At 41.8% G+C, this 14,629-nt stretch overlaps 1 protein-coding gene across 2 annotated transcripts in view; it reads left to right on the top strand.

The window, feature by feature from the left end:
- The window catches only part of NTM (neurotrimin), a 396,615-nt gene that overhangs the window by 365,705 nt on the left and 16,281 nt on the right, over positions 1 to 14,629 (top strand). For both annotated transcript variants that reach the window (XM_058544789.1, XM_058544788.1), the window contains exons 4-5: positions 9,885 to 10,019; positions 11,926 to 12,046. In XM_058544789.1, the coding sequence (XP_058400772.1) occupies positions 9,885 to 10,019; positions 11,926 to 12,046 (256 nt within the window). The remainder of the gene's footprint in view (positions 1 to 9,884; positions 10,020 to 11,925; positions 12,047 to 14,629) is intronic.

Here is a 14,629-nt window from a genome sequence, read left to right as displayed (position 1 = left end):
GCAATGATCGTGGGTCTCCGTGGGAATGGGCAGGACCCTGAACACTTCATTCCTTTCATCCCAACTCTTGGGGGGAAAAGAACTCGGAACTCCCCTCCTTTCGTGAAAGAAGAAGAGCTCAGACCTATGTATGTGTTCCTCAGCAGGATTATTTACGTCACTTCATTTCCCATTTTCCACAAAATGTGTAATGAAACGTAGACAAAGCGGTGCTTTACTCATAGAGTTATGTCCTTCTCCCAATCATCAGTTGTATTTTGAGGAGTTTTTCTGTTTTTTCTTTGTGGGGCTGGGGGGTTGACAGAGATTTGATTCTGCACCATCACTGGGGGACGAACCAAAGGAGCATAGAAAGGGGGATATAATCTTTTTGTATCCTAAGCTCCTTTCAGACCTTTTTCAGAAGGGTGTAGGATCGCTCATTAGAGAAAAAGCACAGACACACACACACGCACAGATGGACACATGCATCATTTCCTGAGGTTCAAAATTGAGTTCCACAATTCTTAGACGAGGAACTCCTGTTCCTAATCTAGAAGGCGTCTGCATGGACTGACTGTACAGACTGCTCTGCTTTTCCAGAAGCGGGTGACTAAGGTGACTCACTGCAAGTAGACTGCTGACCTGAGGGTGTGCGGTGTCAGCAGAGCCTTAACCGTTAGGAGCCTCTCAAGTAAAACTAATCTCCTTGAATTAATCTGGGCAAAGAATTTTAAAGCAATTAAATTCTTCACATGTCTCAGCACTCAGTACTGGCTTATATCTCGAGATTTAGCAAAAGAGAAAGCAAGCAGCCAAGATACTGAGGTAATATGACACTGCGGAGTTCTATATTTATCCCCTATCAATGTCTTTCAGATCAAATTGGCTGAGTTTCCAAATCAAAAGCTGATTTCTTTATTTCTTTTTTATTTTTTTTAGCAGCCATCAGCTGTACTACTGCAAATATCCAGCTTCCAGACATCAAGCTGCAACCTCCAAACATCCAGCTGTGTGCTTGCTGACTTAGTCATCACCTGTAATAGAGGGTCTGCACGCAAAACCAAGCGGCAGCCCTTGCAGAAAGGCATGCAGCAGAGCACAGCTCCCAGGGCCTAGCCGGGTGCTGAAGCCACATCTGCAGTGAAAACTAGTGTCATATCATCAAGGGAAGGGATAGGCCTCAGAGATACACAGGGCCTGGCTCCACGGAGTACAAGGGCTCATTCTCATATAATTACATTTGTGTTGCAGCTCCTCCTTAATACAAAGCTAATGATTATTCTCAGAAAATTTCCCAATCAAAAAATTAAGGGAATTTTTTTTCCTTCTATATATCTTTAAGTTAATATATTACATTTTATATATGCATATTCATACATATTAAAACGTATACATATATTGAGTTTCAAATATCAAATGAATTCTTAATATATGCCAGAATCTATGCTAAGTGTTTTGCTGTTATCTTTATAGATAGATATAGATGGATAGATCGATAGATAGAACAGACATGCAGCTTATATTTGGCATCAGAGTATGCAATATTTTTATTGGATCTCTATTTATCACTCTATGATGGAATCAGGTTAATGGATTAATTTTAAACTATCAGCTTGCGTTTCCTTCTTAAGCAAAGAGGACAGAGAACATTGAAGCTGTTTGGGGAATGGTATTTTTGTGTGTAGGACATAGTGCGGGAGAAGCTCTGACAAGCGGGGGGAGCCCGGAAACAACCAGATCTTCAGTATCTAACAGAAAGCAGAGGGAAATGATGAGGTGAGTTTCCCAGGCCTAAGAAGAGAATATATGAAATAGATACAATCTGAGGCTGGCAGGGAGATAATGGTGTGGGGACATCACACACCTTTTACACTCTATGCCTCTACCTCCGGCTCACTGGCAACCAATTGTAATGTGTTTAAGGAAGATTCCTCTTATATAATGGAAGCCAGCTATTTAGAACAATTCAGCCTGGTCCATTCCCCAAAGATGGTACCTATGTTTGATACAAAAAGTCATTTTCTCATTGACTATTTGAGGCTGTACCTCAGTGCTATGACAAGCCAAAGCAAGTTTGGGCCTCTGGAATTTTTTTCTGAAAGAGATCTTATAAATCAGCTCATTCTCAGAGAGATCATCAGACTCACCTTCTGCCAGCCATGCTATCTGTGTTCAAAGGAAAGGTCAAGGAGAAAAAATAGTATAAAATATATTGATATCTCTTTATTCTTAGTTGTGAAATTAGAGACATTTCTTGAGACCTCAGCAGGTCTCACATGAGCTACCCAACTGTATCTGCTTTCTTAGGAGAAATGACTGAGAAATTGTATCCATTGTAAATCAAATCCTATTTTATGTGAAGGGAGTAGAACTTTCTAGTTAAAGGATCTGTGGTGAATCCTTTATAAAGTTTATTATCAATAAATTTTTACTAGAAAAGCAGAAATCTGATTATTCTTTCATTTCTTGCGTTGAGATTTTTCTTGTATTAAGGATCGTGTATATTATTATTTATTTATTTATTTATTTATTTATTTTGTGAGGAAGATCAGCCCTGAGCTAACATCCGTGCTAATCCTCCTCTTTTTGCTGAGGAAGACTGGCTCTGAGCTAATATCTATCACCAACCCTCCTCTTTTTTTTTCCCCCCCAAAGCCCCAGTAGATAGTCGTATGTCATAGCTGCACCTCCTTCTAGTTGCTGTATGTGGGACGCGGCCTCAGCATGGCCGGACGAGCGGTGCGCCGGTCCGCCCCCGGGAACCGAACCCGGCCGCCAGTAGCGGAGCGCACGCACTTAACCACTAAGCCACGGGGCCGGCCCAAGGATCGTGTATATTAAAATGTGTTCACACGTAGTTGTGGTATCAGTAAGAATAGTGGTTCGGTAGCTACCGTTTATTCAGAGCCTACTGTGTTCTAAGTACTTTAAACACATTTGCTAATTTAATACTCACAGTAACCTTACAATATAGTGTTATTTTCCCCACTTTACAGAAGAGGAATCTGAAGCACGAAGAAGTGAACCATCAGCTAGCACCTCCTGCAGGGCCCAGTGTGAGGGCATTGGGACTCAGTGCAGCCTCAGGGCAGTCAGGGCAAGAGGTGCGGATCGCCACAATCAACTCTGCAGCCATTTTGCTCCAGCCTAGTATCAGACCCTCAGAAGCTATTTTGTATAGATAATTCAAAATTGATGTCATGTTTGGTGATGCTTTTAAACAGTGACAGTCTCACCCTGTTATAGCAGATATTGCTGTCTGGATTTTGTGTGTAGCTCACGTGTTCCCAGCCTGATCCATAAGCACCAGGATTGCATCAATGCCCTGTTAATATGGCTCTTAGGACCCATCTGCATGCCTGGACACCCTCAGCTTTACCTCGGAGTTTCCTCTGGTTGGTTCCTGGAGTCCTTACCATGCACTCAAATACAAGACTTCTCACATTCCTCCCCTCTCCCCCCTTGATGAAGCCCCTCCACGTTGCCTCTGCTGGCACAGAGGATGCGCTCTGTGCTGCATGTTTGCTGGCTGTGCTCTCACAGGTCCAGGCTGCACTCGGTTCTCAGATGGCAGGGCATGAGGAAGGCCTTCCCCAGGCCACTGGCAGGTGTCCAGTGGACTGGACCTCTCAGCAGCGCTGCCCACCTCTTCCGTCTCTCGTGAACACATCTCCTGTGGTTTCTGGCCCTCACCACTTTCTCCATCAGACCTCAAATCAGTCTCCCTGGCTTGCAGGGGTTGGCGTTGAGGAACAGTAACCACACTGCTGTCACATTGTTCTCGTCCATCGGACTCCCAGCATCTGAACAAAACCGTGTCTTCCTCCATCAAAAACACAAAGCCTCCCGTGCTGATCAATTCATAATAAAGGCACCTGGAGGGACACCAGCTGACCTTTCCTGAAAACAGCTGTCGCTGAAGCCCAGTCTGAGTTTAACAGGAATATCCTGATGCAAACCGAGAGGGAGAGACCAGTGAATGGCAAGTCCTAGTCTAGTACTAGACTAGTCACGGTATTTGAACTAAATTTTAAAAATAATGCCTTCCAACTCTCAAATTCTGCAATTCTATGTTCTATATTTTTTTGATTTCTGAGGTCCAATGATTTTTATCTCAGCTGGTATATATGCCATAAAAATATTAAGCAAGGAGACAGCTGTGTCCTCTCCTCTCCAATAGCTAAAGCTGTTCTCCTGACAAGCTTATTCTTGGGTGTGATAAAAATGATAGTTGTGGCTATTATTATTTTCAGTTATAAAGGTTTTTAACACTCAATCTATGAACTCGGAAACTTGGGTTTCTTTTCCCAAGGGATGTTACTTACGCAGGGCAGTTCTTGTCTTCGATTGGCTGTGAACTGCTGAGCTCAACCCTTAGGACAACATGAAGCTCCTTTGGGGATTTGGGGGCAGGTGTGATCACGTTTCCAACTTGCTGCATTTCACTGCTTGAGTTGTCAGATTCCACTTAATGAAATAGCTGTGTTTCTGAAAAGTTGCCTGTAAAACAAATTCTGTTAGATAAGTCATACTTCCTTATTGATCTACATTTTTAAATTAAGGATGCATTCCCCTGAGGAAATAACTGGCCCCAAGACTAAATATAAATTATACTAAACACTCAATAAACCTTTTAAAATCACATATTTACAGAAAATCTGTTCTGTTAGAACACTAATAGTGATATTTTTTAAAGTCAGGAAATACAAATATTATGCTAGGAACAATACCAGAGTGGCACTGTCTTGGGAATAGAGCCACATGAGGATTGGGTGAGCTATGTGGAGTCCCTGACCTTTTTTTTTTTTAATTGAATTCAGCTTGTAGTTCTGAATCTATCAGTCAATCGGTTTATTAATAAAAAGCTGACAAATTTCAAATTATGTAAACTACTTTCCTAGGTGTCTTGAGAGCCAGAGATGTCCAAGACTCAGTCCCTGCTGTCAAGAGTTTCAATGGCACTGGAAATTAAGACAGTGCATATAGCATAAAACAACCATTAGAAAATGCTATTACAGTTGCAGGAGCTGTGGGTTGGACATCAAGAGACCTGGCGTGTTCTGTCACTAACCAGACATGGATTCCTCAAATTTCAGTTTCCCCTGTTAAAAATACAGGGATTAAGCAAAATCGCTAATTTCCAAACTTGGCTATACATGAGAATTTCCTGGTAAAATTTTTAAAACTCTCCATGCCAGGAGATTCTGATTTAGTAGGTATGGGTGGGATCTAGAAATCTATATTTAAACAACTATTCTAGGGAGTTCTACTGAAGTCAGACTATGTCCTAGCATAGAAACTATAGAATTTTATAACCATTAATGTCCCTTTAAGCTCTTTAGTTTAATTCTTTTATGATTTTAAAAACTAGATGAGCTCTATGTGCAACAAGAGTGCAGGATAGCCGCAGGCCGTGAAAGTTAGGAGGTAGACAAGAGTGTATTAGTTTCCAAAGGCTGCCGTAACAAAGTACCAATACCTAAGTGGCTTAAACAACAGGACTGCCTTGTCTCACAGTTCTGAAAGCTAGAAGTCCAAAATCAAGATGTCAGCTGGTCTGTGTTCTCCCTGACAACTACAGAGGAGAATCTTACTTTGTGTCTTCTAGCTTCTGGTGTTTGCCGGCAATCCATGGCTTTCCTTGGCTTGTAGACGCATCACTGCGGTCACATGGCCGTCTTCTTCCTGGGCATCTTCACACCGTCTTCTCTCTGCGCATGTCTGTCTGTGTCCTTTTTATAAGGACATCAGTCACATTGAATTAGGGCCCACCCTAATAGTTCATTTTAATTTGAGTACCTCTGTAAAGACCCTATTTCCAAATAAGGTCACATTCTGAGGTGCTGATGGTTAGGGCTTCAATATATCATTCTGGGGGGCCACAATTCAACCCATACCAGGTAGTTTTCATGGAAGAATTAGAATTTGAAAGCTAGGTGGTGTTTGCTTCGATGACAGAAAAACATAGCTTTCTAAGTGATAGAAGCAATCTATGAAAAGGGAATAATCATGTTGGTCCAAGATGAAAAATAGTGTGGTCTGGCTTCAGAATTGTAGTAGTGGTGGTGGCGATGATAATGATGATTATAGTGGCTAACACCTATAAAAACTTATCACTTGCCTTTCACTGTTCCAGCTGCATTCCATCTTCAAAGCAACCCTAGAGGTAGGTAATATTATTCTAACTGAGTTGTAGAGATGAAGAAATGGTGGTGCAGAGGAGTTAGGCAACTTACATCATGCATCTTGAAGGTAGAGGGCTGGATGTGTCTGATCCCAAACTCTTGCTTTTTACCATGATGATCTGTTGCCTTCCTCACGGCACTAATGGGAGGTAAACCTGGATGAGTAGATTGGGGCTACTTTATGAAGTCCTTTGATAAGGCAGTGGAGTTGGAGTTTGATGTTACAGAAAATAGGGAGCCAGTTTAGTGTCTGAAGAGGTGTGACATGATGACGAGGATATTTTAGGAAGATGAGTGTGTCCTTTCCACCCAAGGATGCATTTTCTTTAGAAAAGAAAAATTTATAAATGAGAAGCTGTTGACCATGAAGACTTTCTTTTCGTTGGATTTTATCAAGCGATTTTCCTCTTTCCCACTGATATCTGTTAACCATGAATTTCCTTTAGCACTTTAAAAAGTCTGCTCTGTTGATCTGTTTTTTTTCCCCATCAATATCCTTTGCAAGTTCTTCATAGGAGTGATAAAGCATTGATCATTTTATACCCAGAGTACAAATACTGTTAGAGGAAAACTTTCCTTGAATCATTAAATCTATAAATTCAGATTTCAGTTTAGTAGGTTTTTTGGTTGTTGTTTGTTTGTTTGTTTTAAGCCACACCTATAGGAATCTATTTCAAGTGGTTCCTTGTTACGTGTGCACTGGTTTCTGCCTCTCTGGTTTTGCCCTGTATGCTTCTGGTAGAGAAATAGTACATGAGGAGGAAGGTGAAAATAATGACAATGAAAGCTAAAATGTATAAAAGCATTTCACTACGTGCAAATTAATTTTCATATACCTTACCCAATTTAATAGGAAAGTGTACATATAATAATTGGTGAGCAATGGAGTCATTGTGGTTTTTCTATAATTCTACATTTGGTCTTGGGAACACATGATAGTAAAATTCATTTTCATTGATTTTCGCAGGATGACTTAAGGGTTCCCTCCCTCTGGATCAGTGGAGAACATATGCCTTCCACAAATCTTAAGCCACCCAACTTCCTTCCCTGCATAAGATTGCCTGATGTTAATATATGAAATTACACATATGCTAATACACACGTCCCCACATAACACTTGATGAGTTCTTGATTGTGATTACCCTAATATTTGTGTACTTGCACTTCAGGCTATGACTGTCATCCCCCAACTTGCTTCTCCATTTAGATGTCCATGTAACAAGCTCATCCAAGCTTGGTCACTGGAAACCTTACTGCGGTCACACAGAAACATATTTGGATGGTAGAATTCAAACAGATGCATGGTCTCTAGTTGGATAGAAGAAACAAGAGACCCAGAGAACCCTGTGTCTCTTTGTTTCCCTGCTTTGGTGGTGTAATGCACAGCCTCCCAGGAGCTCTGAGGTCCTACCAGTCACTGCTCCGACACTGGAGCTCAATCCAGAAACAGCTGTCCAGAGCTAATTTATTTCCTAATGCTCCAGCACTGTTAATTTATGAATTACACTGGTAATTTGAGCTATTATTAATTTCAGATGGTGTAGGGCAAGCCTAATTAAAATATGACACCAATTGCCACACATATGTACCAAGGACTACCATTTAAAATTAATGGGAATATTAAGTGTGACACTGGTCTCTGAGATGCTTTGCACAGTAATTATAGCATTCTAGCAGGGAAAGATCTGACAAATGTAGGCTTGAGGTTGGTAGCAAATAAACAATGACAACATAAAAGAAATCACAAATTCTTCATTTAAACCTTTTCTCCTCATTTCCTCCACCCTTCCTCAAATCAAGTTTAGTACTTTTTCCACTAAAGATGGTTAGACAATAGTAATAGTAAAGACTACTGTGACAATTAGAAGTTTCTTAGGGGTTGGAACTGTGACTCAGTATGGGTTAATGTTGATTGTCCTCTCCATATCCTGGATTTTGGGCCCTGTTTTCTACTTATTAACATGTCCCTGGTTCTTCCTGTGAATTGAATAGCTCTTGCTTGCTTGCTGTGACAGATACAGGCCGTTCCTTTGCTCTTCTGTAGGTAGTAGGGTTACGAGAGTTTCTGCACATATATACTGTCAGTTCCGTATGGCATGAAGATACATAAGGAAATGCTCAGATTGGGCTTATGACTACATGGTGGCACAGACTTATCAGGAACAAGGAGTGGTGGCAGAGTTAGGCCCTTCTTTACAGGATAGTTGTTTTGTTATTGTTGTCATTGTTAATCCTACTGTTATCTTGAGAAAAATGGTTACTTTAACAATGTCACAGTATACATACAACCATAACTCACATACCACATATATCATTCTTTGTATTATGCTACTTTCTTACTCTTATCCTTTTCGTGCTTTGGATCAGCAGATAGATGTGGCGTTATGGAGGGGTTTTATCACCTGGAGAGAAATGCGCCTTTCTTCTCTTTCCACTCATGTGGGGCCACTCATGTTAGTAAAGCTTCACTCCACCTGAGTCTGTGCCTCCAGGCAGATTACAGGATTGCTAACTAAGGCAAAAGGTGAGCAGCACATGAGAGTTTTCAAAGTGCTTTCCTGTATATTTTTTTCATCTGTAACTTCAAACAACCCTGTGAGGTATGAAGTTTATATGTATATTATGCCTGAGAAAATGTCTCTCAATTGCCAAAGAGAGTCTCAATTTATGCTTGTTGTCCCATAGTAACTATTAATAGCACCCTCTTTTACTCTTAAAAGTATCCCAGTTTACATGATAAAATGTATCATCAGGCTAATTATCTTCGCTTCACATTCACAGAGGAGGCAGGATAATCCTGGGACATGAGCAGTTCCTTTTGTTGTCCACCGTCTCTCCACAAGGAGGCTGAAGCTCAGGGAGAGGACGGGCACAAACAGTGAAATCCGCCTTCTAGGCTGTAATGTCACGGTCGTTCCGTGATTGAATGCTCGTGGCCAGACCTCAGGGAAGAAGTCCAGTAGGTGGAATGCTATTATTATGATTCATAATTTTTCAATAGAGAAACTGAGTCTCAGGATGGTGAACTGACAGAGCGAGATTTGCAGCCATGTCTTCTTGGTCTGTACTTTCTGCTGTGTTTGTTGTTAGAGTGTAGAGTCTCCGTTGTTATCTTTCTTCAGGATCTTGTACCCAAGAGCTCTAGCATTTCGAAGTTAGAAAATTGATTTCTGCTTATCTAATTGAGTGTCTAAATCTAAAAACAGAAATTTAAACTTATTTTATTAATGTTTCCACTGCCTTTTGTGGCGTGTGTGTGTGTGTGTGTAACTGCTAGTGTGGTACTTTTAATTGATTTGTGGTCTGGGATGCAGCCATCAACTCTACACTTCGAGGTTCAGTCTAAAGGATATCTTGAGATCATAAAGAGTTAAGTCTCCTACAGTGCCTAACTCAGATCCCGGAGCCTGACTGCTTGGTAAGATTCAGAGAGTGTAAATGTCAAGATTATTAATCACGTATGGAGAACCAGTAATTGTCTAGGCACTGTGCTTAGTCCAGGTCGGAACACAAACATGTCAGCTGGTCCACTGGGGAACTAAGGAAACGTTGGCGATGGAAGCGGTGGAAGAGCAGGGGCGGGAGGTTCAGCATAGTTCCTAAGAATCTGAACGTAGAAGTGGCACGATTCTCTGCAGACGTAACCATTTTATTCTTTCTTTTCTAAGTATGTACCTTTGGTGTTTTTTCTCCTAATCACCACCCCGTCTCCTGCAGCTGTGGGCTTTGTGAGTGAAGATGAATATTTGGAAATCCAGGGCATCACGCGGGAGCAATCGGGGGACTATGAGTGCAGCGCCTCCAATGATGTGGCTGCACCAGTGGTACGGAGAGTAAAGGTCACCGTGAACTGTAAGTGGTCCCACGAACCCCCATCCTGCGTACATATGAGGCTGGCCACAACAAAGAGCTGATGGCAGAGCCAACTGCCTACTCAGGACAGCAAATAATGCAGGATCGTTGTCCATTCCCTGCTTTCAAGAGCAACAATTCCAAACTGTAGTTAAAAAAAAATTGTAGTTTAAAGTAAATTAATATAATCCCAAACTTGACTTATATTCCTGGAAGATCATTAAATGGCATTCAATGCATAATTTATATGAACTTGTCTTTGAATCCCCATTTTTCCCATACTTTACTCATAGTGTCCCCAAGCTTCTCACTCTCTAGACAGTCATCTCCATAATAGGGAGCAAAAAAGCCAGGTGTATAAGGGAAATATTACAATTTCTATTTATAGTATATTTAATTTATTTCATCCTTTTACAATTATATATGTTGATGTACATAGTATACCTTCATAATTTAAATATAGATAAACATATACATAGAGAGTGTACCTTGAAACCTGATTTTGACTAATAGAGGTACAGAATCCAAAAGTTTGGAGGCCACTGGACCTCTCCTTCTTCCTTATTGACCTTCCAAATTGTCTCTGACATTGATTCTACTCAACTTTCCCACCTTTCTCTCACCCTTTCCCCTCTTGATTCCTCATTATGTACATTGACTCAGTTCTCTATGACATTTTGAAAGTTTTCTCTGCTGTGCCCATTCCAGGAAGTCTTACGACTGAATAGAAGAACTAAACCAGCAGACAAGAAGCCTTTCTTTTTCAAGACTTGGGTGGGTTGGAGGTAGAGGAGGAATATTGTATATGTTGTTACTCATTCTTTCCTTTAAAATTTTGCTTTCTGTTACAATTTGAACCTAATTAATGCAAAGCAATTTAAGAAGCAAGGAAATAGACATAACAATGCTACCATTTTTTGTACCTACCGCAAATTTTAGGATGACTTACAGTTAATAAAGATTAACCTAAAAAAGAAGGAAATGTAAGCAAAGGGAAAACATATTTAGGAAAATAAGTGAAAGCCAGGGATGAATCAGTGCATGAAATATATACCACAAGGGGATTAGATGTGGGTCCAGAGTTTGGCTTTGAGTTGCTAAAAAAAAGAGACACATCATCTGCTTTAAGGTTTATGTCCATAGATAAAAGCAAACTAGTTGCTTGGGAGAAACACTGCTTTTCCTGGTACCCAAGAGAGATTTCTCTTAGGATCTCCACAAATAGAGTTCTATAGTTGTTGTCAACAACATCAATATGATATTTCGACCATAAATAGAATGGTAAGTTTATTATGGCTGTTTTTCATAATGTACTTCAATGCAAACTGTTGGAATTGTCAAGGGTAGTTAGGTAAAGACTTCAAATGAATGCTGGCCAAGTATATAGGTCTCGTTTGGTCTGGCTTGATTCAGGAATCCGTTTTAGAATACCTAAAAGAATGAGTGATCTGAGTATCCTTCAGGAAATTCTCCATGAATATTATTTCTTGCAACTAAGCTTTTGATGGGAATTGAATAGTTCGAGGGTATGTACTCTGGCAAGAACCTAGTGTGCAGCAATTCTGTACAGCTGATTAAAGGTTCTGACTGTCAGCCCGTGGAGTGTGGACTTGATGGGTTGGCATTATCCTATGCAAGTTAAAAAGTTTAAACAGGAAATATGCCTAAATACCTGGTCTTTCCACTTCTGTATGGAGGGGAACAGGAGCAATACATGCTAGGGAGACCCAGCTTTTCCTTAGAACAACACTGAATGGTTTCATTCTCTGGCACAATTTGTATAGCAATTCATCAGCTCAAGAAAGCAGAGGTAGAGCAGGGACTGGAAAACAAAATCAGTGACTGAGGCCGTCTGCCTCATTTCAGAATGCAGTTTAAAATGCTACAGGACATCTTCTCTCTGCAGATCCGCCATACATTTCAGAAGCTAAGGGTACAGGCGTTCCCGTAGGACAAAAGGGGACACTGCAGTGTGAAGCCTCAGCAGTTCCCTCGGCAGAATTCCAATGGTACAAGGATGACAAAAGGTAAAGACTCCCTCCCTACCCCACCACTCCCCAACAAGAGGAAAGCTTTTCAGGTTGCTGATTCCAGTTGGTTGCAAATGAATCCCTATAAAATCTTATGAATTCCTCCTCTCTATACGAGGGAAACAATATGCAAACGAGTCTTTTCTTAATATTAATGAATTTCAGCTGTGCTTTTAATGTTGCCATGCAGAATTATCACTCGCCAACCAATAAGCCTGAAAGAAAACATTTTCTTAGGAAAGTAAAATCTCAAAAGAAAGGCCACCAGGAGCATTGGAAAGCCTGTGCATGTTTTATAGGCCAAGAAAATAATATGTTCTTCCTGAAGCTATTTTTCCCTCATTCTCAGGCCTACATTAAGGCATTAGGAATGCTCACGGGTGCTGGGAGTGGCTAACCAGTTAGCTGTCGCTAGCAGGTCTGCAGTCCAGTTCCAGACTCCATCAGTAGCCGTGTACAAAAGAGCCCGGGACCCGATTTAGCCCTCCCTTTCTGGCCAGGTTATTCTTTCACTGTGGGAGAAAAGAGAGGTGACTATTCCCTTCCCTCCCATTGTTGTAGCCATCATCGGGATATTTGTTGTGATTCACGGAAGACTGTCATTGTGAGGAGTTCTCAAACAGCAGGTTAGCACGGGGTTCAGCAGCTCAGGACAGCCAGCAACGCGACAATTACTGTATCAAAGAAGTGTTTGAAGGTGGATGAACAACAAATAAATGTACAAGAGCTGTCTATGTTCAGAACACTTTCATAAAAATGGGTAAGAGGTGATGCAAAAAAGTCCTGCAGTGTATGTGGGGTGGAGAAGGAGGAAGACGTTACAGAGGCTGAGAAACTGAGAAAGGAAAACAACAAAGAGGGTAGTTGTGTAAGGAGAGCCTTGTGAGCAATTCCAGGCCAGGAGCCGTCCAGCTGTTGCCACAGGACTCAGGACATCCTTAAGGTGCCTTGGGTTTCTTTCCTTGTAAGGCCAGTCAGACACCAGAAGCTTTCCAGTCTCCGAGTCAATCACCGAATGTCGTTTAGAACGAACTCACTTAGTCATAAGGTTCACTGTGTCTCATCGTAATCCTTCCAAATGAGAAGCAGTGCTTTTTCACATTTAAGTACAAATTCTGACACCTTCTTAAGTGTATTGTATTCATCCAGCCCATTTTATAGACGAAAGAACTGAGGCAGAAAGAGGAAAAGCAAACTCACAGAGAGATAAGAAGAAATAGCTGGCTTTCTCCCTTTTTCAAGAATTCAGAATCAAGCAGAAGGGAGTAGTGTTTCCCTGATAAATAAACTTGGTTATCTTTCTTAGAAATCCTGCTTCTCTGTCTCTCCCTCCCTTCTCATTGTACTAAGAGGAAAACTGAGGCATGAAGTTCCAGTATCAGAAAAAACAACAACAACAACAAAACTATTGCGCTGCGGAGTCAGTTCCTGAACCTTCAACTGTCCAGGTCGTCATGAAAATTAATCAGCTGTATCGTATTTTGTAGTTATTTATGGGAGAAAAATACAAGCAAACTGTAGGGGAAAGCAAGATCTTATGATATGTGGAGGAAAGTAGAGAAGGTCATAGGCAAAAATGGCCAAGGCGAGGAAAAGGAAGAGAGAGCTGTGCTTTGCATGGCTGCTGTCACAGGAGGGCTGCAGCCTCTGCCATCACTCACCCAGGAGGAGACCTCCAGATAGCATCGCCAGGGAGGGTTTTCAGAGGCCCCTGGCTCAGGCTGCTTTGACTCCTCCTTTGTCTGAGTTCTTCTGCTGGCAGCTCCTTTTCTCCCCTTTAATTGATTCTGGTTGGTTTTCCATTTGCTGCTCATGTATTTATTTCCAGTGTTCCCCGTTGAATGGAGTTGTCTGTCCTCCTGGCACGCAGCTCAACAAGAACACCTCCGCCTCTCAGGTCCTTGTTGCTGCTCGTCCTTCTCATGCCACCGAGGCTGGCAGGCAACCTCCTCCAGGCAGGTCTCGGAGGGCATATTGCACGTGTCCTGGAGGGAGATCAGCTCGAACCCAGCTCACATTCCCAGCGAAATAGCGGGCATCTGAGGCAAATCAAAGGAGTCTCTGTGATGGGGACAGGCACTTTTCTCAAAATTTAGAGTAGAGGTCTCTTTTGACTGCATACCAGCACCACTCAATTGCATGCCACTGTGTGTGTCATCAGTCACAGGGAGAGGAAATGGAATGCTGTATTTAATAAGGGCCGCCCATCCATGGGGACATGATCCAATGAAAAGCCTACAGGTTCATTAAGAAACTGAGGCCTGGTAGCAGTGTGGGATGGGGAAATGTGACCACATGGAGAAAAGGCAAGTGTGTCATCCCAGAAGCTGCAAAGTGTTGCTGGCCACCCTACGCTGCTTTTAGCTAAAGGCCTTTCAGGGCTGTCAAGCAGGAACCTGCTTTAAGTAAGTGTCTGCCCCCAGTGCAGAACTGAAATCTCATTCACAGCTTGGTTCTGATGTGAAGGCTTCCTCCCCAGCCCAGGAATGGCATCAGAATGGCAAATGGGATCAATAGGCTTGAGGAGCTCCAAGAAGCCTCCGGGTGGGTGGGTTGTAGACCCTTCTTCGGACAGCACCC

This window comes from Diceros bicornis, chromosome 7, assembly GCF_020826845.1.
Source record: "Diceros bicornis minor isolate mBicDic1 chromosome 7, mDicBic1.mat.cur, whole genome shotgun sequence".
NCBI classification, from domain to species: domain Eukaryota; kingdom Metazoa; phylum Chordata; class Mammalia; order Perissodactyla; family Rhinocerotidae; genus Diceros; species Diceros bicornis.
The sequence above is the reverse complement of the archived record's forward strand: the minus strand, read 5'-3'. Positions and strand labels throughout refer to the sequence as shown.